The 24,706-nt window shown below is 49.9% G+C and overlaps 1 protein-coding gene across 16 annotated transcripts in view; it reads right to left on the minus strand.

Annotated features, from left to right (window-relative positions):
- MEGF11 (multiple EGF like domains 11) overlaps window positions 1-24,706 on the minus strand; it is a 380,511-nt gene that overhangs the window by 221,633 nt on the left and 134,172 nt on the right. For all 16 annotated transcript variants that reach the window (XR_002346342.1, XR_002346341.1, XM_021100245.1 and 13 more), the window contains exons 2-4: window positions 22,837-22,942; window positions 18,020-18,121; window positions 13,844-13,944 (exon numbers count right to left, since the gene is read on the minus strand). Coding sequence is in view for 14 of the 16 variants with exons in the window: in XM_021100245.1 (XP_020955904.1) it covers window positions 13,844-13,944; window positions 18,020-18,121; window positions 22,837-22,934 (301 nt within the window). In the remaining 2 variants the exon portion in view is untranslated. The remainder of the gene's footprint in view (window positions 1-13,843; window positions 13,945-18,019; window positions 18,122-22,836; window positions 22,943-24,706) is intronic.

The following is a 24,706-nucleotide window of genomic DNA, read 5'->3' on the forward strand; positions in this document are numbered from 1 at the left end:
CACTTTTAAAGGGAGATCTTCAATTACCACGGCGCTGGCGGGGCAGAGCAACAAAAGGTCTGTCCGGTGACTTTATTCTCCAAGCCCCAAGCAGGCACCGAAATGGCTTTATGTAATAGAGATACTAATCTAGTCCATATAATTTTGAGAATCCTTTATGGAGGACTGAAGGGCGTTTGAGCCCTGCGGCTGTTTCAAAGAGATTTTCTGCAGCTGATGCATTTACCTTGCCAAAAGCTTAGCTGAGCAAACAGAGTCCTCTAAATCATGCTTGCTGCTGATGGACTATCAGGCGTCTGCAGTTTGTTTGCTGGATGGAAGCTTGCGGATAAACAGAGGCCAAGGCCATGGTCCCTCCACCTGGCCACACTGAAAGGATAGGGGCCACCTTCAGGTTGCCCCCTGAGCCCTGGCTTCCAGGTTTGGAAATTGCCTCTTTCCTTCCCTCGGTTCCACTCAGCCCAGGGTAAAGGAGGTGGTTCTTTGTCTGGCCAGGGGTGGGAGGAGGCCTCCCCAGTTTTGCCCTTGGTTCCAGGTCTGTCTCTATGCTGGGGAATGAGACTGAAGGACTCATTCCCCTGCCCCACCCCACCGGGAGCAGAGATGCGAGTCTGGCTCCCTAGGTGACAATTCGGCACCACTGGGCTGCTTGGAAAGAAGGGGAAAGCCACGTGGGAAAGGACGATGGGAAAGGTGACTCTCAGGAGAACCAAGGGAGATGTGCACACAAACTCTCAAAATACACAAGTGCGCAGATGTGCACTTGACACATGATGTGTGGGGGCCCCCGCCTCTGGGGACCCAAGGAGGGGGTGGGAGGGGAACGAGGACCCTGACTGGGCCAGCAATCTCCACTCTGGGATCTCAGGACCCAGCTCAGAGACCACTTCTTTGGATGTCCTTGACGGGTCCCCAGGAAAAGCCAGCCCACATGTTCTCCTTCTAATCAACAAAGCTGCACAAAGTATGTTCCCTGACGGGGACTGTGCTGGGTCCTGGGGATACAGACGGGTCCTGAACCTTTGCTCTCAACAGGCTCCCCATCCAGGAAGAGAAGATAAGTAAGTTGACAACTCTAAGGGCAGGTGGGGGTGAGAGGGGCTGATATCAGGATGGGGGAGGAGGGGGGGAGGAATGATATGCAAGGACAAGGCAGAATCACAAGGGGTTGGCGGTACCAGATCACTCAGTAGTTTTCCTTCCTTCCTTCCTTGGCCATGATGTGCAGGGCCTTGATGTGGGCTCTCAGTTCCAGACCAGGGAATCAAACCTGGGCCACAGCAGTGAAAGCACTGAATCCTAACCACTAGACCACCAGGGAACTCCCTCACTCAGTATTTTCTGTGCCCCTATCATGTGCCTGGCACAATATGAACCACTATAGGCCACACGACAACACACTTTTAAAAGGGTGCTCCTGCCCTTAAGAACTTAAGGTTCATCTGTTCATTCATTCATCCATTCATTCAACATTTACTGAACACCTACTGTATGCCAGCTGCTGTTCTAGGGGCAGAGGTGTTAGCTAGGAACAAATCCAAGTCTCTCATTCCTACTGAGCATTTATTCTAGATAAGACAACAGAAAATAAAAAGATATGTTGGAGTTCCCATCATGAAGCAGTGGTAAACAAATCCGACTAGGAACCATGAGGTTGCGGGTTCGGTCCCTGGCCTTGCTCAGTGGGTTAAGGATCCGGCGTTGCCATGAGCTATGGTGTAGATTGCAGATGCGGCTCAGATTCTGCATTGCTGTGGCTATGGTGTAGGCCGGCGGCTACAGCTCTGATTTGACCCCTAGCCTGGGAACCTCCATATGCCATGGGAAGGGGCCCTAGAAAAGACAAAAAGACAAATACATAAATAAATAAATAAGAATAAAAAGATACATATCTCATGTCTCTATGTCAGGTAGTGAGAGTGCTAATCAAAAAACGGGATAAGGCGGTACAGAAAGATGTCAGGGAGGGAACTGTTATTTCTAACACGGTGGTTAGGAAAGACTCTGGGAACATCCCATTTGAGAAGACTTTGAGTGAAACAAGGGAGGGAGCCACATAGACATCTGGGGGAAGAGCCTTTGGGCAGAGGGAACAGCACACAGGCCTTCCTGTGCCCTGAGGCAGAAGGAGCGAGGAGATCTGCATGGAAAGGAGAGCTTGGGAGGAGATGGATCACCAGTTAACTGGGGCCCAGGCCTCGTGGGGCTGCAGCACAGTGACAACATCAGAGAAGCAAATACCCCATAAGGACCAGAAGTCAGAGGTGTTATTCCGTAATATTGAGGGAATTCAAAAGATGGAAAGCCCCAGCCTTTGGGAAGTTTCCATAGAGAAGTGGGGAGTTAGGCTGGGACATGTGCCCTACGTCACAGGCTTCACCTGGAGCAGGACACCGGGAGGGGGACTTAAATTAATGCCCAACTGCTCTGGCACTAATAAAGGCTTCCCCTCAGAGGCTGCCCAGTCCAGAGAGCAGAAGTTTAATTACAGCTACAGCAGGTAATTAAGAAGCAGCACCTACATCTTTCCATGGCTGCGTCAGCACAAAAGATCCTGCTGGCATTCTCTGCAGATGTTGGGGGCAGGTCTAGCAGGGGAGTTTAGGGCTCGGCCAGCAGAACACAGCCAGCCAGACCCCAGATCTCCTGTGTTGCCTTGACCAAGGCCACAGCACACTCAGCCCTGCACACACCTCCTGCCTGTCTCTCACCCCTTCCATGGTCCTCCATGCTACTGCTCCCAAAGCCATGGCTCCCTGACAGCACCTTGGGCATGTCACTGGCTGCTTTGACCCTTCAATGATGTCATGAGATTGTCCAGTCTCCTCAGCACAGTGCTCAGGGTCCAGACCCTGCCCCACTGCAGCCCTTTCTCCTATCACCCCTTTCTTTTTTTTTTTTTTTTTTTTTTTTGCCTTTTCAGGTCATACCTGTGGCATGTGGAAGTTCCCAGGCTAGGGGTCAAATCGGAGCTGTAGCTGCCAGCCTATACCACAGCCACAGCAAGGCCAGATCTGAGCTGCCTCTGTGACCTACAACGCACCTCACAGCAACGCCAGATCCTTAACCCACTGAGCAAGGCCAGGAATCAAACCTGCATCCTCATGGATACTGGTCAAGTTCTTAACCCACTGAGTCACAATGGGAACTCCACTCCCACCACGTTTTTGCCTCTGTTCCTGCTGCAAGTGTCCTGATCCTGTCTGCTCTTTTCTCAGCCTTCCCCCTCTGGCAGAGAATGCCATCCATCACAAAAATAATACCCATCTCAGCAGCTAACATTTACTGAGCTCCTACTATGTGCTGTTCCCTGGCCTAAATGCTCTTTGCGGTAACCCATTTAATCCTCACGACAACCCAAAGGGATGGGTACTTAATACAGCTCTATCTTATTTTACAGATGTGGAAACCGAGGGAGAGAGGTGAGATAAAGGTCTCAGGATCTCACAGGAAGAATGGGCTTCAAAACTCACTCTCTTAACCACTGCTCATGTCTTGTCCTCTGGCAAGTTCCTACTTATCTTTCAGGCTCAGCTCAAAACTGACCTCCTTCCAAGAGTCTTCTTTGAGTGCCCTGACCATGGATTCCCCAAACAGAATTAGGTGCTTCTCCCTAAGAGTTGTCTCAGTATTGGGGTATGGATCTATTTCATTCTTTCATTCAGTCACTCATTCAATAAGTATTTGGCACCAAGTGCCAGACCCTGAGTATAACCCACAGAGAGGGCATGATTCCTCCAATTTGGGAATTCACTTTTTTTTTAAGATTTTTTTTTTTTTTTTTGTCTTTTGTCTTTTTAGGGCCACACTCGCAGCATATGGAGGTTCCCAGGCTAGGGGTCTGATCAGAGCTGTTGCTGCCAGCCTACACCAGAGCCACAGCAATGCAGGATCTGAGCCACATCTGTGACCTACACCACAGCTCATGGCAACGCCGGATCCTTAACCCTCTGAGCGAGGCCAGGGATCGAACCTGCAACCCCATGGTTCCTAGTTGGATTCATTTCTGATGCTCCATGATGGGAACTCTGGGAATTCACTCCTGAGTGGGAGAGATGGGCAGGTGAGACAGCATCACACCAGCAGGACAGAGTCACAGAGGGAACCCAGAAGCTGTGGGTACAGAGCACATGGTGCCTCAAAGTGAAACGAAAGAATCCAAAACAGGTGCTAACAGGAGGGGTGTCAGTCTTGGGGGTGCCCAGACCATGAATTCACTCATTCTGCAATTATTTACTGAGGACCTGAAAAGCGCGCACAGGTGAACAAGAGCAAGCCTTTGGTAGTTATGTTTCTCACCAAACACGAATGATTGGCAGCAGGGTTAAACATCAGTATTTTATGAGTTTGGTCAGTATGAATCACCACCTGGAGCTCAGCCGTTCTGGGCATCCTCAACCAGTGCTCTAAGCTCACGGACTGAGAATGAGATAGTGGTGGCCACATCAGCTTGGGCACTCAGTGAGGACCTGCAGGGGCAGCTAGGCAGCCATTCCTTCCCCACCACGAGCCTAGTGACATCCTCTGTGTCCTCGCCTGCTTATTTAAAGGGTGTTTTAAAGTATGTTTACTATACTGTGCTGGATTTTTTTAAGTTAAATATATATAGTATATGTAGACACCACACACACACATTAAACTATTTTCCCACTAGACCATATGTTCCTTCTTCATCTATTTCCCAAGACTCAGGAGTACCTTGAAAGCACAGGTATCTAATAAATGTTGATGGATAGACAAACAAATGGAAGGATGAATGTTGTTCTAGGCAGCAAAGCCCAGCACCAGGTGTCGGTGACCCAGGGGAGCAGTTTCAGCACTCTTTCTGGTGATGGCAGCAGGCAGGATTCCCTGGGGAGCCTCCTAGAGGGTCGGCAGAGGATTATTTTACCTAGTAGCTATGTGTTCCAGACAGGACCCACAGCTCTGCAGACACACACATGTACATACACACACACACAGAAAGTCCCCATTCGCTCCCCTGATTCTGGCACCTATCAGACCCACCTTAGCAAAATTTCAAATCAAACCAGTTTGCCTTCATTTCCTTCCTTTCCCTATAAATCTCTCCACCTGCCCTCTTATCCAACCCCCTCTCTCCCCTCCTAGTCACAGATCCCTCCTGCCAAGAGAAACCCCACTGTAGGAAGGCAAAGTACAGGGTTGGAACCTGATCTCAATTCCTGGGCTGCACTTTTCCACATAGACAAGCCACTTAACCTCACCAAGCTGTGGCTTTCTCTGCTGTACAAGGGCAGTAACAAGAGTTACTTTTCCACCCTGTGAAGAGCTAGTGATACACTGCACATGAAATGCTAGGTAAACCACCAGACATTACACTGTTATCACATTGTTAGAAGTTAGCAATCGGTCCAAGAGAGTATTGAATTAAATGTCACAGAGTCTGGTTATAAAGCCACGCCCCCCACCCCCCACTCCACCACTTGCTATAAACCAGGGGCAGTTCCAGTGACATGGCAGAAAGTGCTAAGTCAGGCCCTTTCTGCTATAAAAATGCCCCCAAAACATAATGTAAATTTTTTTAAAAAATACACTTGAGCTCAGGAGTTCCCGTCATGGCTCAGTGGTTAACGAATCCGATTAGTAACCATGAGGTTGCAGGTTCGATCCCTGGCCTTGCTCAGTGGGTTAAGGATCTGGCATTGCCATGAGCTGTGGTGTAGGTTACAGACGCAGCTCAGATCCTGAATTGCTGTGGCTGTGGTGTAGGCCAGCAGCTCCAGCTCTGATTAGACCCCTAGCCTGGGAACCTCCATATGCCGCAGGAGCAGCCCTAGAAAAGGAAAAATGTATATATACTTGAGCTCTAATAAGAGAAAGGTAAATTGTTAAGTGTAAGGGAAAGGTGAGGGGAGTTTATAGGAGTTGCAGAAGCTCAGACACTGAAACTAAGGTTGCCCAGGGAACACCAGCCCTGGCTAGCTACCCCTTGCTCTCAGTCCAGGCTGGGAGCCCTCGGGTTAACGTCCACCCAGGGGCAGTCTGGGCCTTGGGAGTTGTGGCTTCATGTAGGGGCAAAAAATGCTGCTCAACCAGCCTAGGAGAAAAACAGAGATTCTGGGTGAGGAAAAATGTCTCCCATAAGAAACAAACAAACAAACAAAAAACCAGGAGCGGGAAATGGAGAGTGACTGCTTAATGGGTACCAGCTCTCCTTAAGGGGGTGATGAAAATGTTTTAGAACTGGATAAGAGGTGATGGTTGCACAACATCATGAAAGCACTATATGCCATGAATTGAATACTTCAAAATGGTTCGCATTATGTTATGTGAATTTCATGTCAATTATTTTTTAAAAAGAAAAGGGGAAAAAAAAAAAAAAGAAACCTAAGCTTTCACCACACACAGCACAGCATCTCAAACCAAATTATCAATACAAAGACTGGTCATGGGCCAGTGAAAACCATTAGTGTGCCAATAAGAAAATACAAAACTAGTGTGTAGGGCTCTTGTACCACCCAGGACATGGGAGGTCGGGAGAAGGCTAAAGAGTTCACAGCAAAAACAAACAAAAAACAAAACAACAAAGAGAGAGAGAGAGAGACAGAGAGGAAAAATAAAAAAAAAATTACAACCTATATGAGGAAACAATCTGTGGTTAGAAAGAATCAGCTGTCTCCACAAATAGAATTAATACTCTAGGCACTTTATCTAATAAACTAATAGCTCAAGCTAGAACTATCCAAAGAGACAATAAAAGGAATATGTTTAAAATAATTAAAGCAATAAAAGGATTAGAACTTATAATGAAAGAATAGGACACTGCAGGAAGGAAACTTGCCGATCTGAAAAAGAACCAAGAGGACTAGAAATGAAACATGTTGTCATTGAAATTAAGACCTCAACAGACAGATTAATTAGCAGAGCGAAAGGATTTGAAAAATGGATCTGAGGGAAATGCCCAAGATACGGCCTGGAGAGATAACGAGATGAAAAATTAGGGCTTAGGGAGAGATAGAGACTACAGTGAGAGAGCCCAACATTTTGGAGCCCCAATAGGAGAGAACTGGGAGAATGAGGCAAAGGAGATGGTTGAAGAGATATGGCTGAGAATTTTCCAGAACTGATAAAGGACATGAATCCTTAGCTTGAGCAAGATGTATGCCTCTAAGGAGCCAATGGTATGAATAAAAACAACTCCACACCCAGACATATCCCAGGGAAACTGGAGAGCCCCACAATGACAAAGTCTAGAAAACAGTAGAAAAGCATCCTCAAACTGCTGAAAGAAAATGCCTGAAAACCTAGAATTTCATTGGCAGCTATACCACCATCCAAGAATGAGTTGGTTAAGAGTTGATTACTCATTGATGCTTCTGGAAAGATCCCCTAAAAAAGACCCTTCCAGAAGAATGAAGCCGAACTGAGAAGGAAGTGACAGGTGAGAAGAGATGGGAGCAAAGAAACCAGCCCACATGAGCTAAATTTCAGTGTAAATGACAAGTGGCTGTACAAAACAATTGCAATAACAAAACAGGGGTACCTAAATCCCCAAATGGCGGGAGGAGTTTACTAGAGTTAAGTCCCATGCATCCCTGAGCTTCCCTCGGTGCAGCCAACCTCTCAGATCTTTAGCTGTGGCTCCCCCTCAGCCACCACCACATAGACTGACCCCACTGAGCTAGGGCGGTCCCTCTTTGGGGGACAACCCAGATCAGGTACCCAAGTAAACTGAGCAAGCCCCAGGCCACAGCCCAACCCATCAGCCACATACCTGGAACTTCTGGCTAATCCCTCCACTCCTGGATTTGGATGAAAACAGCATAGCCACGGGTGGGCTCTGGCTTTTCTAGCAGCCACCAAAAGGGCTAGACCACACGGTCTGGAAGTCTGGGGGGAGTTACCGTGCCATGGGAGAGACTGACCAAGGGAAACATAGGAGACGGGGAGGTTGTACAGAGAAACTCCCCCTCCTCTTTGGCTACGCTGAGGCATGCTCTCTCCCTGTGGCTCCTCAGGAGAAACCCTAAATAACAAGGGGATGCACCTGTGAAGACCCTGCTGGGCTCTTGGCAACTTAGCACAAGTTGTTGTCAGCACAGCAGATGTGCCTTAGTGTAAGGAAGCCCAGTGGTTCTCAAAGTGTGGGTCCCGTTCTAGCAGCATGAGCATCACCTGGGAACTTGTGAGAAATGCAAATTCCCCAGCCCCACCCCAGATCTTCTAAATCTGAGACTCTGAGGCTAGGGCCCAGGAGTCTATATGGTAACACATCTTCCAGGTGATTCTGAGATTAGGTTATCAGGTATTCCATAAAGCACCTGCATGAATTCACATCTGGGGCATCTACAGCACCTGTGATATGCATCAATACAACTCACTAAACTTTTCTGCCCCTCTGCCTTCAAGACCTGCCAGTGCCCTCTACTCTCTGCCAAGTCCAACAGCAGCATTGCAGAGAATAACTGTACCATCAGCCTGGGACCTGGGAGATGCTGACAAGAAGCAGGCCCTAGCTGACCCACAACGACCATGTAATATGAATGAGAAATAGAACTTGAGCCACTGGACTTCAGGTGTTGTTTGTTACTGCAGCATAACCCAGCCCATCCAGTCTGACATGAGCCAATATTTTCAAAGAGCAGAACATCCTGAAATGTCCCAAACCCCACCACGTAAGTGATTTATAAAGAGCTCTATCTGCAGAGGTAAAGATGCCCATGCCCTATTTCACAAGAAAGGAGAAAGAAATATGCTCGTGCCCAGGGATCCTCAGGAAATATTTGATGACTTGGCAACCAAGAGGGGCCAGGACTCAGCCACATCTCTGGGTAATGGGAGGGGATGAGCAGCTCCCGTGCAGATGATACTAGAAGGGCTATCAAGGGTGCTGGGATGAGGATGGCACCCTTGGGGCAGAGGAAATGGTAGAGAGAGGAGAAAAATAGGCCATCCTGCATCTGTACCAAGCTTTATGCTTGCCAGGCCACTCTCACTCACTGCTTCTTCTTTCTTCCTTCTGTGCACGGGGATAATCCATCCTATGCTAGAGTGGGTCCAGAGAGGCAGAGAGACCAAGATTGCACAGCAAGTTGGTGGCAGAGGATTTCCCTCCCAGGCAAGTGCCTTCTAGCACCTGCCAAGAAAGAGGCTCCAGGAAGATGGGATGTCCCTTCCACCCCTTCCCAGAGTACAGGTCATGTTCTTACAGGGTCCTGAGGACTCTGCCTCACATGGTTTCTTACCCCATTCTGGTGAACTTGAAGGTTCTCTGGCCTCCAAGGAATAGAGAGGAAGGAATGGAGAGTCAGGGTCTACAGGGCATCAGCTCCTGAATGCTCCCAGGTTTACAATGCACCCTGGGCACCATCCCTTGCCCCCTCTCACTACCATTTCTCCTCCTCACAAGTTCCCAGGTCCTAGGGGCTCCACTCTCTCATGGAGAGGCAACAACGCTCATGGGGGACTGGCTGGTTCCCCTCCCTTTTCTCCTATCGCAATAAGCAGAAACAGGAGTGCTGGTCATGGCCAACCCCACCCATTATGGATTGAACTGTGTCCCCCTAAATTCATATGAGAGCCCTAACTCCCAGTGATGCAGAATGAGACCTTCTTTGGAGAAAGGGTCTCACAGAGGTAATTGAGTTAAAAGGAGGTCATTAGGCAGGGCCCTGGTCCACTGTGATGAGAGAGACATATACAGAGAGAAAGTCATGTGAAGAATGGAGTTATGGGGCCACAAGCCAAGGAACTATCAGAAGCTAGGAGAGAGGCCTGGAACAGAACTCCCCTCACAGATGGTCTGTCAGGAGGAACCAACCCCGCTGACCAGCTGATTTTAGATTTGGAACCTCTAGAACCATAAGACCGTCTTACCTCCTGCTGTTTAAGATACCCAGGCTGTGGTGCTTTGTAACTCGTTTCCCTGGAACCTCATGATCCTCATTCCATGTTCCCCCTTCATCCAAAAATCACCTCCACTGACATCCCTCTCCACACTCCAGCCTCCCCCCCAGACCACCAACATCCATCAGCACATGATTTACAAGGGCCCTACCTCTAAACTGCTGACCAGGAAGACAAAGGGATGAATACGAAGTAGATATAGTTGGAGGCCTCAAAGAATCTGGGTTGAGTGTGCGGTCTCAGATTCATGTCCTAGCTCTGGCCCTGCTAGGCTCTGGGAACCTGGGAGAAGTCCCTTTTTCACTGTGGCTCTCCATTGCTCATGTGCATTGTGATAAGGTTGGGTTAAGTGATTTCAGCATTTCCTTCCAGCTGTGGAATTCTGCAGTTCTCAGTCAAGATAAAATTTGTTTGCAGGAGTTTCCATTGTGGCTCAACAGTAACAAACCCAGCTGGTATCCGTGAGGATGCGGGTTCAACCCCTGACCCTGCTCAGTGGGTTAAGATCCAGCGTTGCCGTGAGCTGTGGTGTAGGTCGCAGAAAAGGCTTGGATCCCTCGTTGCTGTGGCTGTGGTGAAGGCCGGCAGCTGCAGCTCCGATGACACCCTAGCCTGGGAACCTCCATATGCCACAGGTGCAGCCCTAAAAAAGAGAGAAAAGAAATTTGTTTGCAATCATTTTTGTGCTGTTGCCCAGAAGTTTACTCTTGTAACTGCACCACAGGGTCCACTTGCTTCATGAAGCTCTTCCCTCACTCCCACTCTACACTCTCAACAGTCCAGACCCATTTTCCTTGATCAGGCCCCATCAGTTAACATGTTTGCAAAGCGGGATATGAGTAGGCATTTAATAAATACCGAGAGGAGACTCCCTTCAAAGCCTTCCTCTTCTGTCTGTAGCTGATCTCTCATTAACGCTCAGCAGGTGAGCGTGGCTAAAAGACAGACCCTCCTCGGGAGTTCCCGTCGTGGCTCAGTGGTTAAAGAATCTGACTAGGAACCATGAGGTTGCGGGTTTGATTCCTGCCCTTGCTTAGCGGGTTAAGGATCCGGCGTTGCCATGAGCTGTGGTGTAGGTCGCAGATGCAGCTTGGATCCCGCATTGCTGTGGCTCTGGCATAGGCCGGTGGCTACAGCTCCGACTGGACCCCCTAGCCTGGGAACCTCCATATGCCGCAGGAGCAGCCCAAGAAATGGCAAAAAGACAAAAAAAAAAAAAAAAAAAAAAAAAAAAAAAAGACAAACCCTCCTCTTTTTCTCCTTTAATACACCCTACTTCAAAGAGATGCCTGTCAAAGCACCTATAAAACCCTGTTGCGTGAACCAGACCACCTCCTCTCACTAGACTTCAGGCTCCCCGAGGCAGCAACAATCTCTCCTTTGCATCTATGTTTCCCCGCATTTGCACAAGAAGAGGCAACACATGGAAGCTGAGTGAGTAAATATGAACATATGGCAGAAACCATTTACCATGAGTTTAAGGACCCTGTGAGGGTTTCAGGGGATACATGAACCCACTGAAATAACTGTGGTGCAAAGGGCCATATATACACATTGGTTTATCCATGTAGTGTGCATTTTCCCAGGGGAAGGGTCCGTGGAGCTCAGAGAAATTAAATAAAAGCTAAGACTGAAAAAACATCAAGACCTAAAGCCATGAAGTGGGGAGGTGACATTTATTAAGCCCTTACCCTATACTGGGCTGGGTGGGGTAGATATTACCATATCCACTTTGCATGAATGGAAATTGAGGTTCAGAGAGGTGACATCTTGGTTCATGAAGAAAGAAGCAGCCTGTCCAGAATGGCTCAGAGCAGACTCTGGAGCCAGAGAGCCCAGGTTCAAATCCCAGCACTACCACTTTCTAGTTGTGTGACTTTGGTCAAGTTACTTAACTGCTCTGTGACTCAGTTTCCCCATCTGCAAAATGGGTGAAATGAGGGTACCTACTTCAGAGGGCTGCAGTGAGGAGTTGATGCATGAGAAGTAATCCGAATGGTGGCTGGCATGGGGTATGTCTCCTGAAGACAACTAGGAGGAGGATAAAGGGAAAGAAGCTGGGAGTGACAGAGCTGAGATGCAAACCCAGGCCTGTGTGACTCTTGCCCCTTGATGCCATCACTGTGAACACCCAGCATGCCACAATGCCCCCATCCTGCTGCAGAAACTCTCCTGTCTAAGAAAAGCCTTCAGACCTGAAAGCAGCTTTTCTGGCTTGGCTTCCAGGAGGTGGCCAGGCCTGTGGCACCAGCTTGGCAGGCAGTCCCTGGCAGTTACATAAGGAGTAGGTGGGAGGTTATAAGCTATGCTTCCCGGTCAGCAAGACTGAGCTGTGCAATCAAGACATGTGGTGCTTCTGCCCTGCTCTTCCTTTTCTAAGAGCTTCACCAACATTCACCAATGGAAATTAGCAAAGGGATGTGCTCACCCATTCCTAGACACCCATGCTGACATACAAACTCCCTTTATAATTCCCTGGGTCCATCCCTGTGCCCTGAGCTCCAAAGGGCCGCCCATGACCATCCAGCTTGGGCTTTATGAGTCCTGAGTCCCACTCCCCCCGCCACCCGCCACCTGTCTCTCACTCCAGTCCAAGCAGACAGAGAAGCCACAGTAAAGATTTGGCCCTGATCTCACTCCTACACCAAGGTCCCCATAGTAACCCCATCCTAGGTGAGGTGCCAGCCAAGGCCTTATCCCAGCCCAGTCCACTGCCCCACTCCTGGGAAACTGCCTTTGCACGTTTGCTTTGGAGGAGTATCTTTGTATTTCTCCTGCAAAACCATCACTATTGAACCTATTTGCAGAAGCATTTTTCATTCATTCCAGTAAAGCAATTAGAATCGAGTTGCTCTAGCATTAGGGGAAATGTAATATCAGTGGGGAAAACTGTCATTTCATTCCCAACATCAATACACCCACTCTGCCCAAATTCTTTCTCTGGTGCTAGCTTGCTCTCCCCTCCTGAATAGCACAGAGAATACTAAGAAGGAAACTCACTTCCAAAATCTACCTCCAAATGAAGAGCCAGAGGCTCTGGGGGTAGATTTTCCTCTCAGTCTTTAAAGGGAGGCTCCCAGAGTCTCTGACACTCTCCCACAGTTCAGGGAACCCTCTAATGCCCGTCAGAAAGCCCCATACTGGCCCCTCCACTGGTCAGAGGTAAGCAGGAAAGAGTCCACTAGACTCTGACAACAGGACCCTCCAAACATCCTTCCAGAGAGGTTAAGTGACTTGCCCACAGCCACATGCCTGGGAAGCTGGGACCAGAACCCAGATCTGCAGGCTCCTGGGCGTCTCCCACTGCATAACACTGCCCACCACCCAGAGGGCTTGCTGATGCCATTAACTCAGCCCTTGTCTCCCTAGTGACACTAAGCCTTCACCTTTCTGAGCTACTGTATACAAACAGGGAAAGAGGTGACATGGATCTTTTACGTACCCACCTTTACTTCAGTGTCTCCCAATCCTTTTTGGAAATCCTCCCACTTCCTGGAACCCGTCCCTTGCGACCTCACTCTTGCCATCCTCCTTCTAGGTACTAAGATCAGAGCATCCAATGATTCAGCCTTCCTTGCTTCCTCTCTTCCATCCATCCATCCATCCATATATCTCTTCATCCACTTATCCATTCATTCATCTCTTCCTTCCTTCTTGAGCACCTCAGGTCTGTGCCAGGCTCTTAGCACTTCTTCCTCATTGCTCCTCAGAGGACCAACTCCAGAAGAGTCCACTTCTCTCCTGATCCCATCAAAGCCTAGAATGGACATGCTTTCATCCACCCTCTTAGGAGGTTGATCTGATAGAAAAATTTGCACTGTGTTTGTACCACACCCATCATTCCTGGAGAGCTGACAGTAGGCAAGGGCTTCAGGAGCCTTCAGGTCAGCTGAGAACTGCTGCCCAGGGCCTGGATGACAACCCATCCTCCCTTCCCCAGGGTCCCCCTCCCCTCCCTGCTGCAGCCCCCACATACGTATGCAGAAGTCTCCATTCTCATAGTAGCCAGGACAGCACTGGGACCTCCGCCGGTACATGGTCCGGAGCCCACGCCGATATGCCGTCTTATAACTGATCCTAAGGCACAGGAGAGAAAGCCATTTGAAAGTATTGAAAATCAATCACTTCTGTTAGAATGATATTTGTGTTAAGCTATATCAAGGATGCCATTCAATAATTACTTTAAAATGCATGGCGGCTTCGAATATGAAGGAACACAATAAAGAAAAATCAATGGTGGGATCTGGGCCATTGCGATGCAGGACGTGTTACTGACAAGGCATTTGCTACACCTGCTGACTTTTCTCCAACCTCCTCAGAGTGATATTTAGAAGAGCAGCAGAAGATGCTTTCTGGGTGACATTGTGGAGGGTAGTCAGGACTGCTTCTGGAAACCTCCAGACCTTGGGCTGGAGCAGCCCATGGCGTGACCTGGACGGGAGTTGGGCCCTGAGAGGTTCGATACCAACAGCCACCACCCTGGTAAAAGGATTGATCACAGCCCCTGGGGACTGGGTCACCCACTTGGAGAACAGAAGCTGAGTCAGCGAAAGGACCTCTGAGCCTGCTTCTGTCCCAGAGAGCGAATTAATCTCCCTCACATCATAAATAACACTCCCTGGGAAGAGCTTTGCATGGTATCCTGGGAAGGCTCAGAATGTCCCTCTGCAGAGGAAGAAGCTGAGGCCCAGACAGCAGAAGCTCTGCTGGGGGTGTCAGAGACCCGGGTTCCAGTTCTGAGGCTGACACAGGTGTTGTGACTGCATCCTGTGCCAGAGAGGTTTATAGGGAAAATCTCATTCTATTCTCTGAGACAGGTAGCATTACTGTGCCCCCTTTAATTCGTTTTTAGAGTTTTTATTCTTTTTTTTTTTTTTTTTTTTTCTTGGCGTGTATACCCTCCTCCTCTGTTTTATGGATAAGAAAACTGAGATTCAGAGAAGTTAATGGCTTGCTCGAGGTCACACAGCTAATACGTTTCAGAGTCAGGATTCAAACCCAAGTCACTATAATTTCAAAGCCACAGGGCTTAACCTACTGCCCTCTGCCAGATCCTAGTGCAGCTTGCTGGGCTTATGGGATGACCACGGTGAAGGAGTAAGACAAGGGAATGGATGGTGTGAGAGCTGAGTCCTAAGAAGGGAGTCAGAATGGGATATTGACAGGCAAAGCCCCTTCCTCACACAAAAGATCAGAATGGAGGAGGTTTCAAGGGGCCTTTCAAGACCAGAGAGAAGAATCTTCCCAAGGTCAAGGTACAACTCGGACTCAACCCGAGTCCTTGGGCCTTGAAGCCAGAGCCCTTTCACTTCCCCACCAGCACCCCAGTGGAGCCCCTCTGTGGACCCCTCCTCAGGGGCAGAGCAACAGAGTCTGGTCATTGGATATGCCTACAGCCTGCTTTCCACGGAAGGTCAGACCAGCTGGAGCAGGGAGTCCAATAGCACAGGCTGGGCCAGCCCTCCCGGTCCTTTGAAGCCCTCGCTTTATGATAAATGACAGTGTGGGGCTCCGGGGAAATCTGTGATATTTGGGGATGTCGTAAACGAAGGTCATTCTACTTTGTCAAAAGCCCATAATGGAAGGTAAGCCAGCCTCCAAGTGAAGCTACTTCCCCGGCACAGGAAGGTAGCTCCCGGCAATTTCCGGAGTTGTCTAAGCCTCTTAGATAAAGAATGACTCAGGGTTGACTCTGAGGTCACACAGTCCATGCCTCCCACCAAACAGGGTTATCCCCAAGCCCTTCCAGTGGAGAAGTGGTCTCAGCATCATTAAAGCCTCCCTAGGGAGAGAGATGTCCCCCTCTGTTTCTGCCTTCCCGTCCTTGCTGGCTCCCAGGGCTGGGGTGGAAAACAGGAGAGGGAAGGTGCTAGGGGCCAGGCTGCTATCAGAATGATGTTGCATTCAAACAAGCCATCCCACACTGAAGGAAACTGATGGTGCCACCGTCAGCATGCACGCTGGGTCATCAAGCTGCAAGGGGACTCAATAATTTCACAAAAGAATGCATGTTCCAGGAATGCAGCCTATTTTAACAAGCAGCCACTCACTCACCCTTCCCTGGTGGTGATGGATGGTAGCTCCAGCCAGTGAGTATGTAACAAAGCCACGCCTCAGAGCAAACCTGACTTTGGCAGAGGGCCTGACAGGATCATGGAGGGGGCAGGACTTCTTTTCGAAGCTTCTACCTCTGACCAGGACCATAGGCAGCTAACTTAGCTCAGCTGAGGCAGGCAAAGGGGATGCAATAACCTTCCTGCAGACAATTCTGCAATCTGGGGAAAATAAAAACCAAACTACCTGAAAAGCACTAGGGAGAGGACAAAGGCAGATACTGGAGGGAAGCCGACACTTGGAAGAAGGGAGTGACACTGGGCAAGGAGAGCCCAGGGGCAGGCCCTGATCACCAATATTCCACGTGGCTGAAATTCAGACAGAGGATGCACAGCCTTACCGGTGTGAAGAACTACAGGACAAGTCATGGGTGGGGCCAACCACTAGAAAGTGACAAGGGGAACCCCAGAAAGGAGAGAGCCGCAAAGAGGAAGCCCCATATTGTTGGTAAAATCTCTACCCAAATGTCTGGCGGTTGAATTACATGGGTGGAGGGCAGGTTCCAGGTCGTCCAGCAAAGGCGAAAACTATTGAACTTTCACAGTTTGGAAATTGAGTTTAGCCAGTTAATTGGCTGCTAAAACAAACAACAACAAATCTGGAGGCACATTAGAGAATTCAGGCTCTACAGTCTCTGCTGCTCACAATACCCAACATATACTTCAAAATGAGTAGACACATAAAGACACTAGAAAATGGTACCTCTAGAAGGGAAAAGGCAATTGATGAAGACTGCCTCTGAGATGACCCGGATGTTGGAATGAGAAGACAAGGATTTTTAAAGCAGCTACGACATCTGTCTATGCAGTTATGAAATCTATCAGGGTCTCACAGCAAGTTACTGGCAAAACTGCCAAGGAAAACCAGGACTTTGTCTTTTCAGCATAGAGCAAGTTTCCCCATTCATATCTCTGTCCATTGTGATTCTCGCATAACCTCAGAGAGGGACCAGCCCACAAAGAGGAAGCCAAAGAAATCAGCAGATGCTCAGCAGCTAAGAAACAGGCCTACCAGGCAGCCTCTCCCTCACTGCTTCACTTTCCCATCACCTGCTGGATTTCTCACCCCTCAAAAAATGTCACTTTGCCTGTATCTAATATCTCACTTTTCCCCACTTTCCCCTGCTCTTTTCGAAGTACGTTCACATCCATGACCTTTCAAAGTACTTTCACATCCCAGGACTGTGCAGGTATCCGGAATAAGGATCATTACATGTTTGAGGAGTATACAGGGAATCTCAGAAGAGAGGGACTTGCCCAAGGTCATCAAAAAAAAAATGTGTTTTCTCTTCCTTCCTCTCTCCCCTGGTGCCATGAGGGCATGGTGTGACTTCCAGGAGGGCTGCAGACAAGGGAGCAAGACTCCTGTGTGCAGTCATTTAGATGGAGCTCTTCCCACAGGCAGCCGGGTCGAGGCACCATGAGGTGCGGGACTCCAGCCCACACTCCGTTCTCCAAGCCAGGTACCCTGCTCAGGGCTATATCTGCTCAGATGGGGGCCCTCTGAGGCTGGATTTTCCCTAGAAGCAGACCCTGAGGCAAAGATTCAAAAGCAAGCAGTTTATCTGGGAGATGATCCTAGGAAGCGCTGGGAGGGGAGTGGAAAAATGAGCAGGAAAGAAAAGGCAGCCAATTCAGGGTGTGCTTTTGAGCATTTACTGCTGTGAATGACTGCGGTCCCAGCCCACTGGGGACCATGGATACATGCGGAACAAGCCTCAGAGTTGTCCCTGCTACTCTAAGAGAAGGAAGCTGGGGTGTTAATTCCCTAACTCCCCATCTTTCCCTGGGTGAGGGGTGCTCCCCCAAGGGCAGTAATTCCCCAGCATGCCTGTCTGGCAGGCCCTGCCCATAAGCTGCTCTAGCTACAAAGAGGCCTGCAGCAGAGACTCTCAGGTCAAGTACCAAGAGTGAGTACCAAGGGGATGCAGGCGATGCACTGACTCCATCTGCTAGGGGCATATTTTGCTAACTTGCCGGAAGGCGAGCCTGAGGGCCCCTCTCCCTGTACCCACCCATCATCTGAGAGCGGTACTCACCGGTGCCTGGTGCACTTGAACCAGTTGAGGATGTCTGTGCATCGTGTGTAGTAGATCTGGTCAAAGGGGTGTGCATATGATTCCTGGACAGTCACGGCATAGCTGAGAACCAGACAGGAGATGGAAGCTGAGGTCAGCACTTACAAGGTGGAGCTGACATTCAGGAAGGGACCTCTTTCCCCAGAGGATCTGGGCCCCACAGCCAAGTGTCCAGGGGCTCCAAGCTCCCCCACCCCACTATCCTTCTCCTGCCCGGAGTACTGACAGCATTCAAACCTCCCTGACTGCAGGTTAAATCCAGGACCCTCCCACCCACCCCTTACTGCCCTTTGGCCTAGCTCATTTTCCAAAGTCCTAGTTCATTTGTTCATTTAACAGAGAATGAATGGAGTTCCCATCGTGGCTCAGTGGTTAATGAATCCGACTAGGAACCATGAGGTTGCAGGTTCAATCCCTGGCCTTGATCAGTGGGTTAAGGATCCGGGGTTGCCGTGAGCTGTGGTGTAGGTTACAGACGCAGCTCGGATCCTGAGTTGCTGTGGCTCTGGCGTAGGCCGGTGGCTACAGCTCCGATTAGACCCCTAGCCTGGGAACCTCCATATGCTGCGGGAACGGCCCAAGAAATGGCAAAAAGACAAAAAAAACAAAAAAACACAACAACAAAAACAAAAACAGAGAATGAATGAAGGAGGCTTTGCATTTGTTGTTCTATGTGGCTCTGAAGGCAAAAGCCAGCAAGTTTTAAAGTTTTATGTTTGTTCAGATATATATGATTTTTCAGAGCCCATGCCTGGAAGCTAATCTAGGTAGTAAGTGGTCCCATTTTATAGATGAAGAAACCAAGGCTCAGAAGTGGCTTGCCCAGGCCATACAGCAGGTACCAATAACTGCAAATATTTGAATGCCCTATGTTAAGTTTTTTAAGTCCTCTTAATCGTCGCACAATCTTAAAAGGTAGCTGGCGGCATTGTTATCCTCATTTTACAGATGAAGGAACTGAGCATCAGAAAGGTTAAGTGATTTCCCCAAGGTCACCCAGTTACCCTCTGCTCTATTAATATCTCTAGTATAGATGGGGGGGCGGGCATCAAGGACATGCCCCCAGCCCTCCTGATCCAAGTGATATCTCGCTATCCACCTGTTAGCTGTAAACCTGGACCAGTGGGGAGAAGCCACAGGGAATCAGCTCTCAGCTTCACCAAAATAAGTCTTTCCACCTGCCCATCCCGGCAGGTGTGGTATGAAAAGGCCATCAAGCCAGGGTGTTAAGTGAGGACTCATACCTCCTGTGCAGGCTGGGAGAGGACCTCAGCTGAGATTTCAGGAATTAATTTTTATGTCGGTTGGTATTATCCAGTATGTTTCTCCAGAAGGCTCACTGACCTGAGCCAGATGGCCAGGTCCAGGCTATAAAAGCCCGTCTGCTTCGCCTGAGGAAACCGTCGGTTTGCTTGCAGGAGGGATGGGCAGGCCAGCCCCCCCAAGTGGGTGCCCGGCAGGCTCTCTGCTGCCTGAAATGTCAAAGGCCTGGAATTCAGAAAGAGGAGCCCAGGAGCAGTCAGCGATGCACATGGACTCAGGGGGGTGGGGAATTCGGATTCTCTGAAGCATGGAACATGTAGGGAGGGCGCTTGCTGAGATGTGCGTCAGAGGCACGTGTCTGTGCAGACATGGCCCAAACCCGTTTTCTCTCCAGGCTAAAAGAAACTGAGGCAGCTCGATGCCCACCCCTGGCTTCCCAAAGCCCCTTTGAACTCTGAAAGGCTGTGACCTGTGCTCCCTCACATCTGCAGAGTCTGAGGCAGGAGGTGAATGAACGAGAATGCAGGGGCTTGTTAATAGCATGTCCTCAGATATGGCATTTAACTGGTATGTGCCTCCATTTCCTCACCTGTGATAAGTATTTCTAGGAACTTCCTATAGTTATTAAGAGGGAGTTCCTGTCGTGGCACAGCAGAAATGAATCTGACTAGGAACCATGAGGTTGCGGGTTCGATCCCTGGCCTCGATCAGTGGGTTAAGGATCCGGGGTTGCCATGAGCTGTGGTGTAGGCGAGCAACCACATCTCCGATTAGACCCCCTGCCTGGGAACCTTCATATGCTGCGGATGCAGCCCTAAGACAAAAAAATTAAAAATTTAAAATAATAAAAATAGTTATTGAGAAAATTGTAGGGTGGTGGGATGGGAAAGCAAGATAAAATGCCTGACAGGTACACAATTCGTATCTAATCGATGTTGTCCTTATACAAGTGGCAGTAATTCACTTCCTTGCCAGGCACTGAGGGCTATTTCCACCCTGACCACAGCAGGGAACAGGGAGCAAAACTCATGCACAGACCAAATTCCCAGCCTTTGTTAAGCACCTGGAGGTTCAGGTGCCCCTTCCAACTTCGACAGGGACAGTGGGTACTCAAAGAAAGGGAATCAACCTAACAGAGGTGGTGGGGAGGGTGTCACAGGGGACAGACTCGATTCTGCAGAGGTCCCCTGGGCCGAGCAAGTCTGACAACCAGAACTTGAACCAGCTCCAAGCCTCCGGGTGAGGTGTGTACCCCTGGATTCATGGGTGGTTGGTTTCACATGCTCATTTGCCAACATGCTAATGAGGGGCCAGATTAATTTTGTAGAGCTTGGGCTTTACTAGCCAGGAGAGGTCTTTCGGCTGGGTTTTATGGTGGAGGGGCATAATTAATGAGGAGCCTGCCAGAAGCAGTAATCCAGCTGGGAAATTCTCCCTAAGTGGTCTCTGGGGACTGGGGTGTGTTTCTGGCATGGCACAGACCAGACTCATCCACGTGTAGCTCAGCTGGAAGAGCCAAGAAGGAGGTGCCCTGTGGCATGGGCCGTCCCTACAAGGCCTCCTCCCTAGGGCTGGAGGAGCCCAGGGGGTCCCAGACCTCCTTTTAGCTGCTAGAGTCACTCCTTGTTCTCTTATCAAGGCAGTAACTTCAGCTGATAACCCGGTCAGCCTGAAATGCTGGCTCAGTGCGGTTCAGTTCAGAATATTTTCACATTCCCAACATATCCTTGTTAGCAGGTTGAGAACATTTGAGTTTGGTTCAAGTCTGAACTAATCCACAGGTACCAATGGCATTTGGAGAAGAGAGAAGTCAGGATGGGCCCTATCATCAGAGAAGGCTTCCTGGAGGAGAGGACCTGCCCTGGGAAAGCAGAAATGAGCAGGCAGGAAGGAGGCATTCTGGGCACTCTGGGATAGAGCCCAGACAGGGGCAGTAAGCACATGGTATCTTAACAAGGAAATGTGGACGAAAGGGGGCTGCTGAGGCTGGAGCTTGCAAGTCAAAGATGAATGTGGAATTCACCTGTTCTCTTTCTCAGCCCCTGGGAAAGAAGGGTTTACATTCACCAAAACCAGAAAGGGGCACGGCGCCTGGATCCCCTCCAGATCACGAGGAAAGCTTATGAAAACCGCCTATGCCTAGACTCTAAGCCAAACTTACCGAATCAGAGTCTCTGTGGAGAGGACCCAGGAGACTCTGCTTTTCACCCGCATGCCAGGGGGCCCAACACGCGGTAAAGTCTGTGAAACCATCACCTCGAAGCCAGAGTTGTCAACAAGAATAGATAATAATTGAGCTTTATGGGCCCCTGAAGCCCTTTCGTGACACTGGCACCCTGATGGCCCAACAAGCCTGGGAGGCAGCGGTAAGGATTTCCACTCCCCCTTTGCCGAGGCGGAGGTGCCTCAAAGTGGTTCATAGACATCCCTGAAGTCACAGGGCAGAAAAGTCTAGACTGGCGTGAACCAAGGTCTCATCACAGATCTCGTGTTCTTCCCACTTCACCTAAAAGGGGCACGCTGAGGCAGGGCTGCCTTCTGCTCCAGCCTCAACTTTGTGGGGACACCTCCTGGAGCACCCGGTCCCTGGAGACCATACTGGCACCAGCACTGTCCCTTTACAGCCTGGGCCCATCCCTCCAGGCCCTGGGTGAGGCGGAGGGCCGTGGGGCTGGGGCAGTCCCCATCCCAGGCATGAAGCTCGGCCCTCCCCACTCACCTGCTCTTCTCAACCATCCACTTCCCTCATCTTAATTTTATTCATTTGATTTATTAACATCTAAGTGGCAGCGTCATTCTGGTCAGCATGGCCAATCAATTCTAGGATTTAATTCGGTTTTTCCTGATTGGGTCTCTAGCCACTGTCTTTGGCTCACCAAAATCAATACTTTCACCTTGGGCTTCAAAGTCAGACCATCGGCAGGGCCCTGGCCTGTTCCCCCTAGACCTAGTGCCGCAGGCAGAATGCAGCTGGCTCTTCTGAGGCAGCCCCCGACCCACCTCCAGATGGGAAGCAGCAGAGCCCCTCACCTACCCTCCTCGGGGCGGGCCAGTGGCCGCGCATCCAAGCTGCTGCATCACTGCCAGTCCCTGGAGACCAGGAAGGCATACTAGCATCAGAGAATGACACACCTGGACCACAGTGCCTCACTGCACGTCCCCCACCCGACTCTGTGCATGAACACTGAGCCCCCGTGGGCCTCTACTTCTTCATCTGTAAAATGGCCAGAAGTGCAAATACAGAGAGGAACAGGAGGACATTGTCAACTATCAGACTGCCCCATTTACATCACCTGTCACTCCACAACCCCACCCTGACCCCCACAGCACTGAATCTCGGACAGCATCTATCCGGCTCCAGCCTGCTTTTCAGCATCTGGGCTGTGTCTTCAGCTGGGCTTGCAGGCCTTTTGGTGGACAGTGTCTATACCTCCTGCCTCTGCTTTTCTCCCACCAGTACCAAGCCCAGGGTGAGGCCCCCAGGAGCGCCTAGCCATCCAAGACCCACAGTTTACCTTTCCCAGTGGCTGCACACGTTGGGGTCCTCGGGGTTCAGGGAGAAGACGGTTTGCAGGAGGGAGCAGACAACGAGCCCTGCCACCAAGAGTGCCATCCTGGGCCCTGTGGGGGAGAACAGAGGGGCAGCGTCATTAATCGGACCGTCTTCGCAGGCATCTGTTTGGCACCAAGACGCTCACATGAAGCGGCAGGAGAGATGCGCCAAGCAGGCGAAGTTTCCCATCATCCTTGTGTAAGGAGCATCTGATATTTCACACATGCAGGCTTTGACTAACAGGGTAACACCTCACCAGTTCTGAGTAACCGGGGAGTGGGAAGTCTGGGTCAGGGAAATGCTGAAATTTCAGGCCAGAGTTCTGAAAGTTTTTGGTTCATGGATTGCTTTGAGAATCTGACGAAAGTTACAGACCTTCTCCCCAGAAAAATGCCCCCATGCACAACACTTGACTGTGACTTCAGGGTGCCCTCAAGCCCCCGAGCCCATCCTTGGACCAAGAACCCCTGACCTACAACTATAAAGGCAACACCCTCCCTCTGTCCCTTCTCCCTTATCTTGATGTGTTTTGGCCATTCGTTTTCTTCTCTCTACTCCCACAAAGACAGAGAAGAAAGGTGTCTGGTGTGGCCCTAGAGACAGCTAAGCTGATCAGAGCTTTCTCATCAGCTCTAGTCAAGCAAGCCACCCAGAAGTCTGGCCCTTGCTTCTTTTGCTCCCAGGGGGCTTCTCAGCCACTGACACCCAGGGTGATGTGTCTCCACATGCCCACTGAGGGCTGAAGGGCTTGAAAAGCCTGGTAAGGGGCTTTGGGATGCAACCTGCAGAATTTGATCCAGGCTCCTGCAGTGACAGTCTGGGACAGGTGTTGAGTGGGGCTACACAGATGTCAACCCCCTCAGTCCCTTAATCCAAACACTCCCCAACAAAGGGTGCCTCATAGAGGCAGAGAACCATGGACTTGGGAGTGGCTGAAGTGAGCCCCAAGACTACTTCCTGGTCTGGACTCCATGGTCCTATAGCCTTAGAGAGCTCCCCAAGGGTTCTCACCTGGCAGGGGTGCCGGGGCAGGAGTAGGGGGGTGCACAGAGCCACCTCCGGGGCACCTGCAGTTCATAGGTGCTCAAACACCAGCTATAGACTGAAGGAACAGTACAACTCAGAAAAATAACAGTGTATGTAGATCTAGATGCAGTCGTGGTTTGCTTAAAAGCTTTACTGAATTCAGGAGCTTTATTCTCATTCAGCCACACTTGGGGCGGGGGGGAAGACAACTTCTAATAACTGAGGGCAGGGATGGTATAGAAAATATTTTGACATTGGAAAGGAGCCCTCAGGCTTGAAATGGTTGAGAATTTCTAGTCCACTGACCCGGGGTTTACAGACGAGGAAGCACTCGCCCTTCCCGGGGACGGAGAAGAGCAGCATGGATGTTGCACAGGCTCCCGTTTGTTCTCAGAGGGAAGCTAAATGGAGCCCCTGACTTCGTGAAAGGTTAAACGCTCTCCTCATAAGCCCCAATAATTTCCTTGTTAAACTCTTTCTTAGCAGCTCCTTTAAAGATAAATAAATTGTCACAAATTCTGTCTAACCATGGGGGTCCAATTGATGATTAATGAGGTTTTTCTCTCTGTTTGAAATCTGGAAATCATCTGGCTAAATGGATTCTGAAAATTGGTTAAGAAAGAGAAAAGCGAGTCTGGTATTTCTGCCCAATTTGCAGATTCCAGGGGTCACAAACCACAGCGGCTCCTTTCTCCTGCTCCATGTCCCCCTTCTGTTGCCCCACCCACCCCCAGGCCTCAGAGGCCCCATCAGCACCTGCACAGAGGGTGCCCCACTCACTGGAGTCCACACAGTGCTAGGGCTGC

This window comes from Sus scrofa, chromosome 1 (assembly GCF_000003025.6).
Source record: "Sus scrofa isolate TJ Tabasco breed Duroc chromosome 1, Sscrofa11.1, whole genome shotgun sequence".
In the NCBI taxonomy this organism is placed as follows: Eukaryota; Metazoa; Chordata; class Mammalia; order Artiodactyla; family Suidae; genus Sus; species Sus scrofa.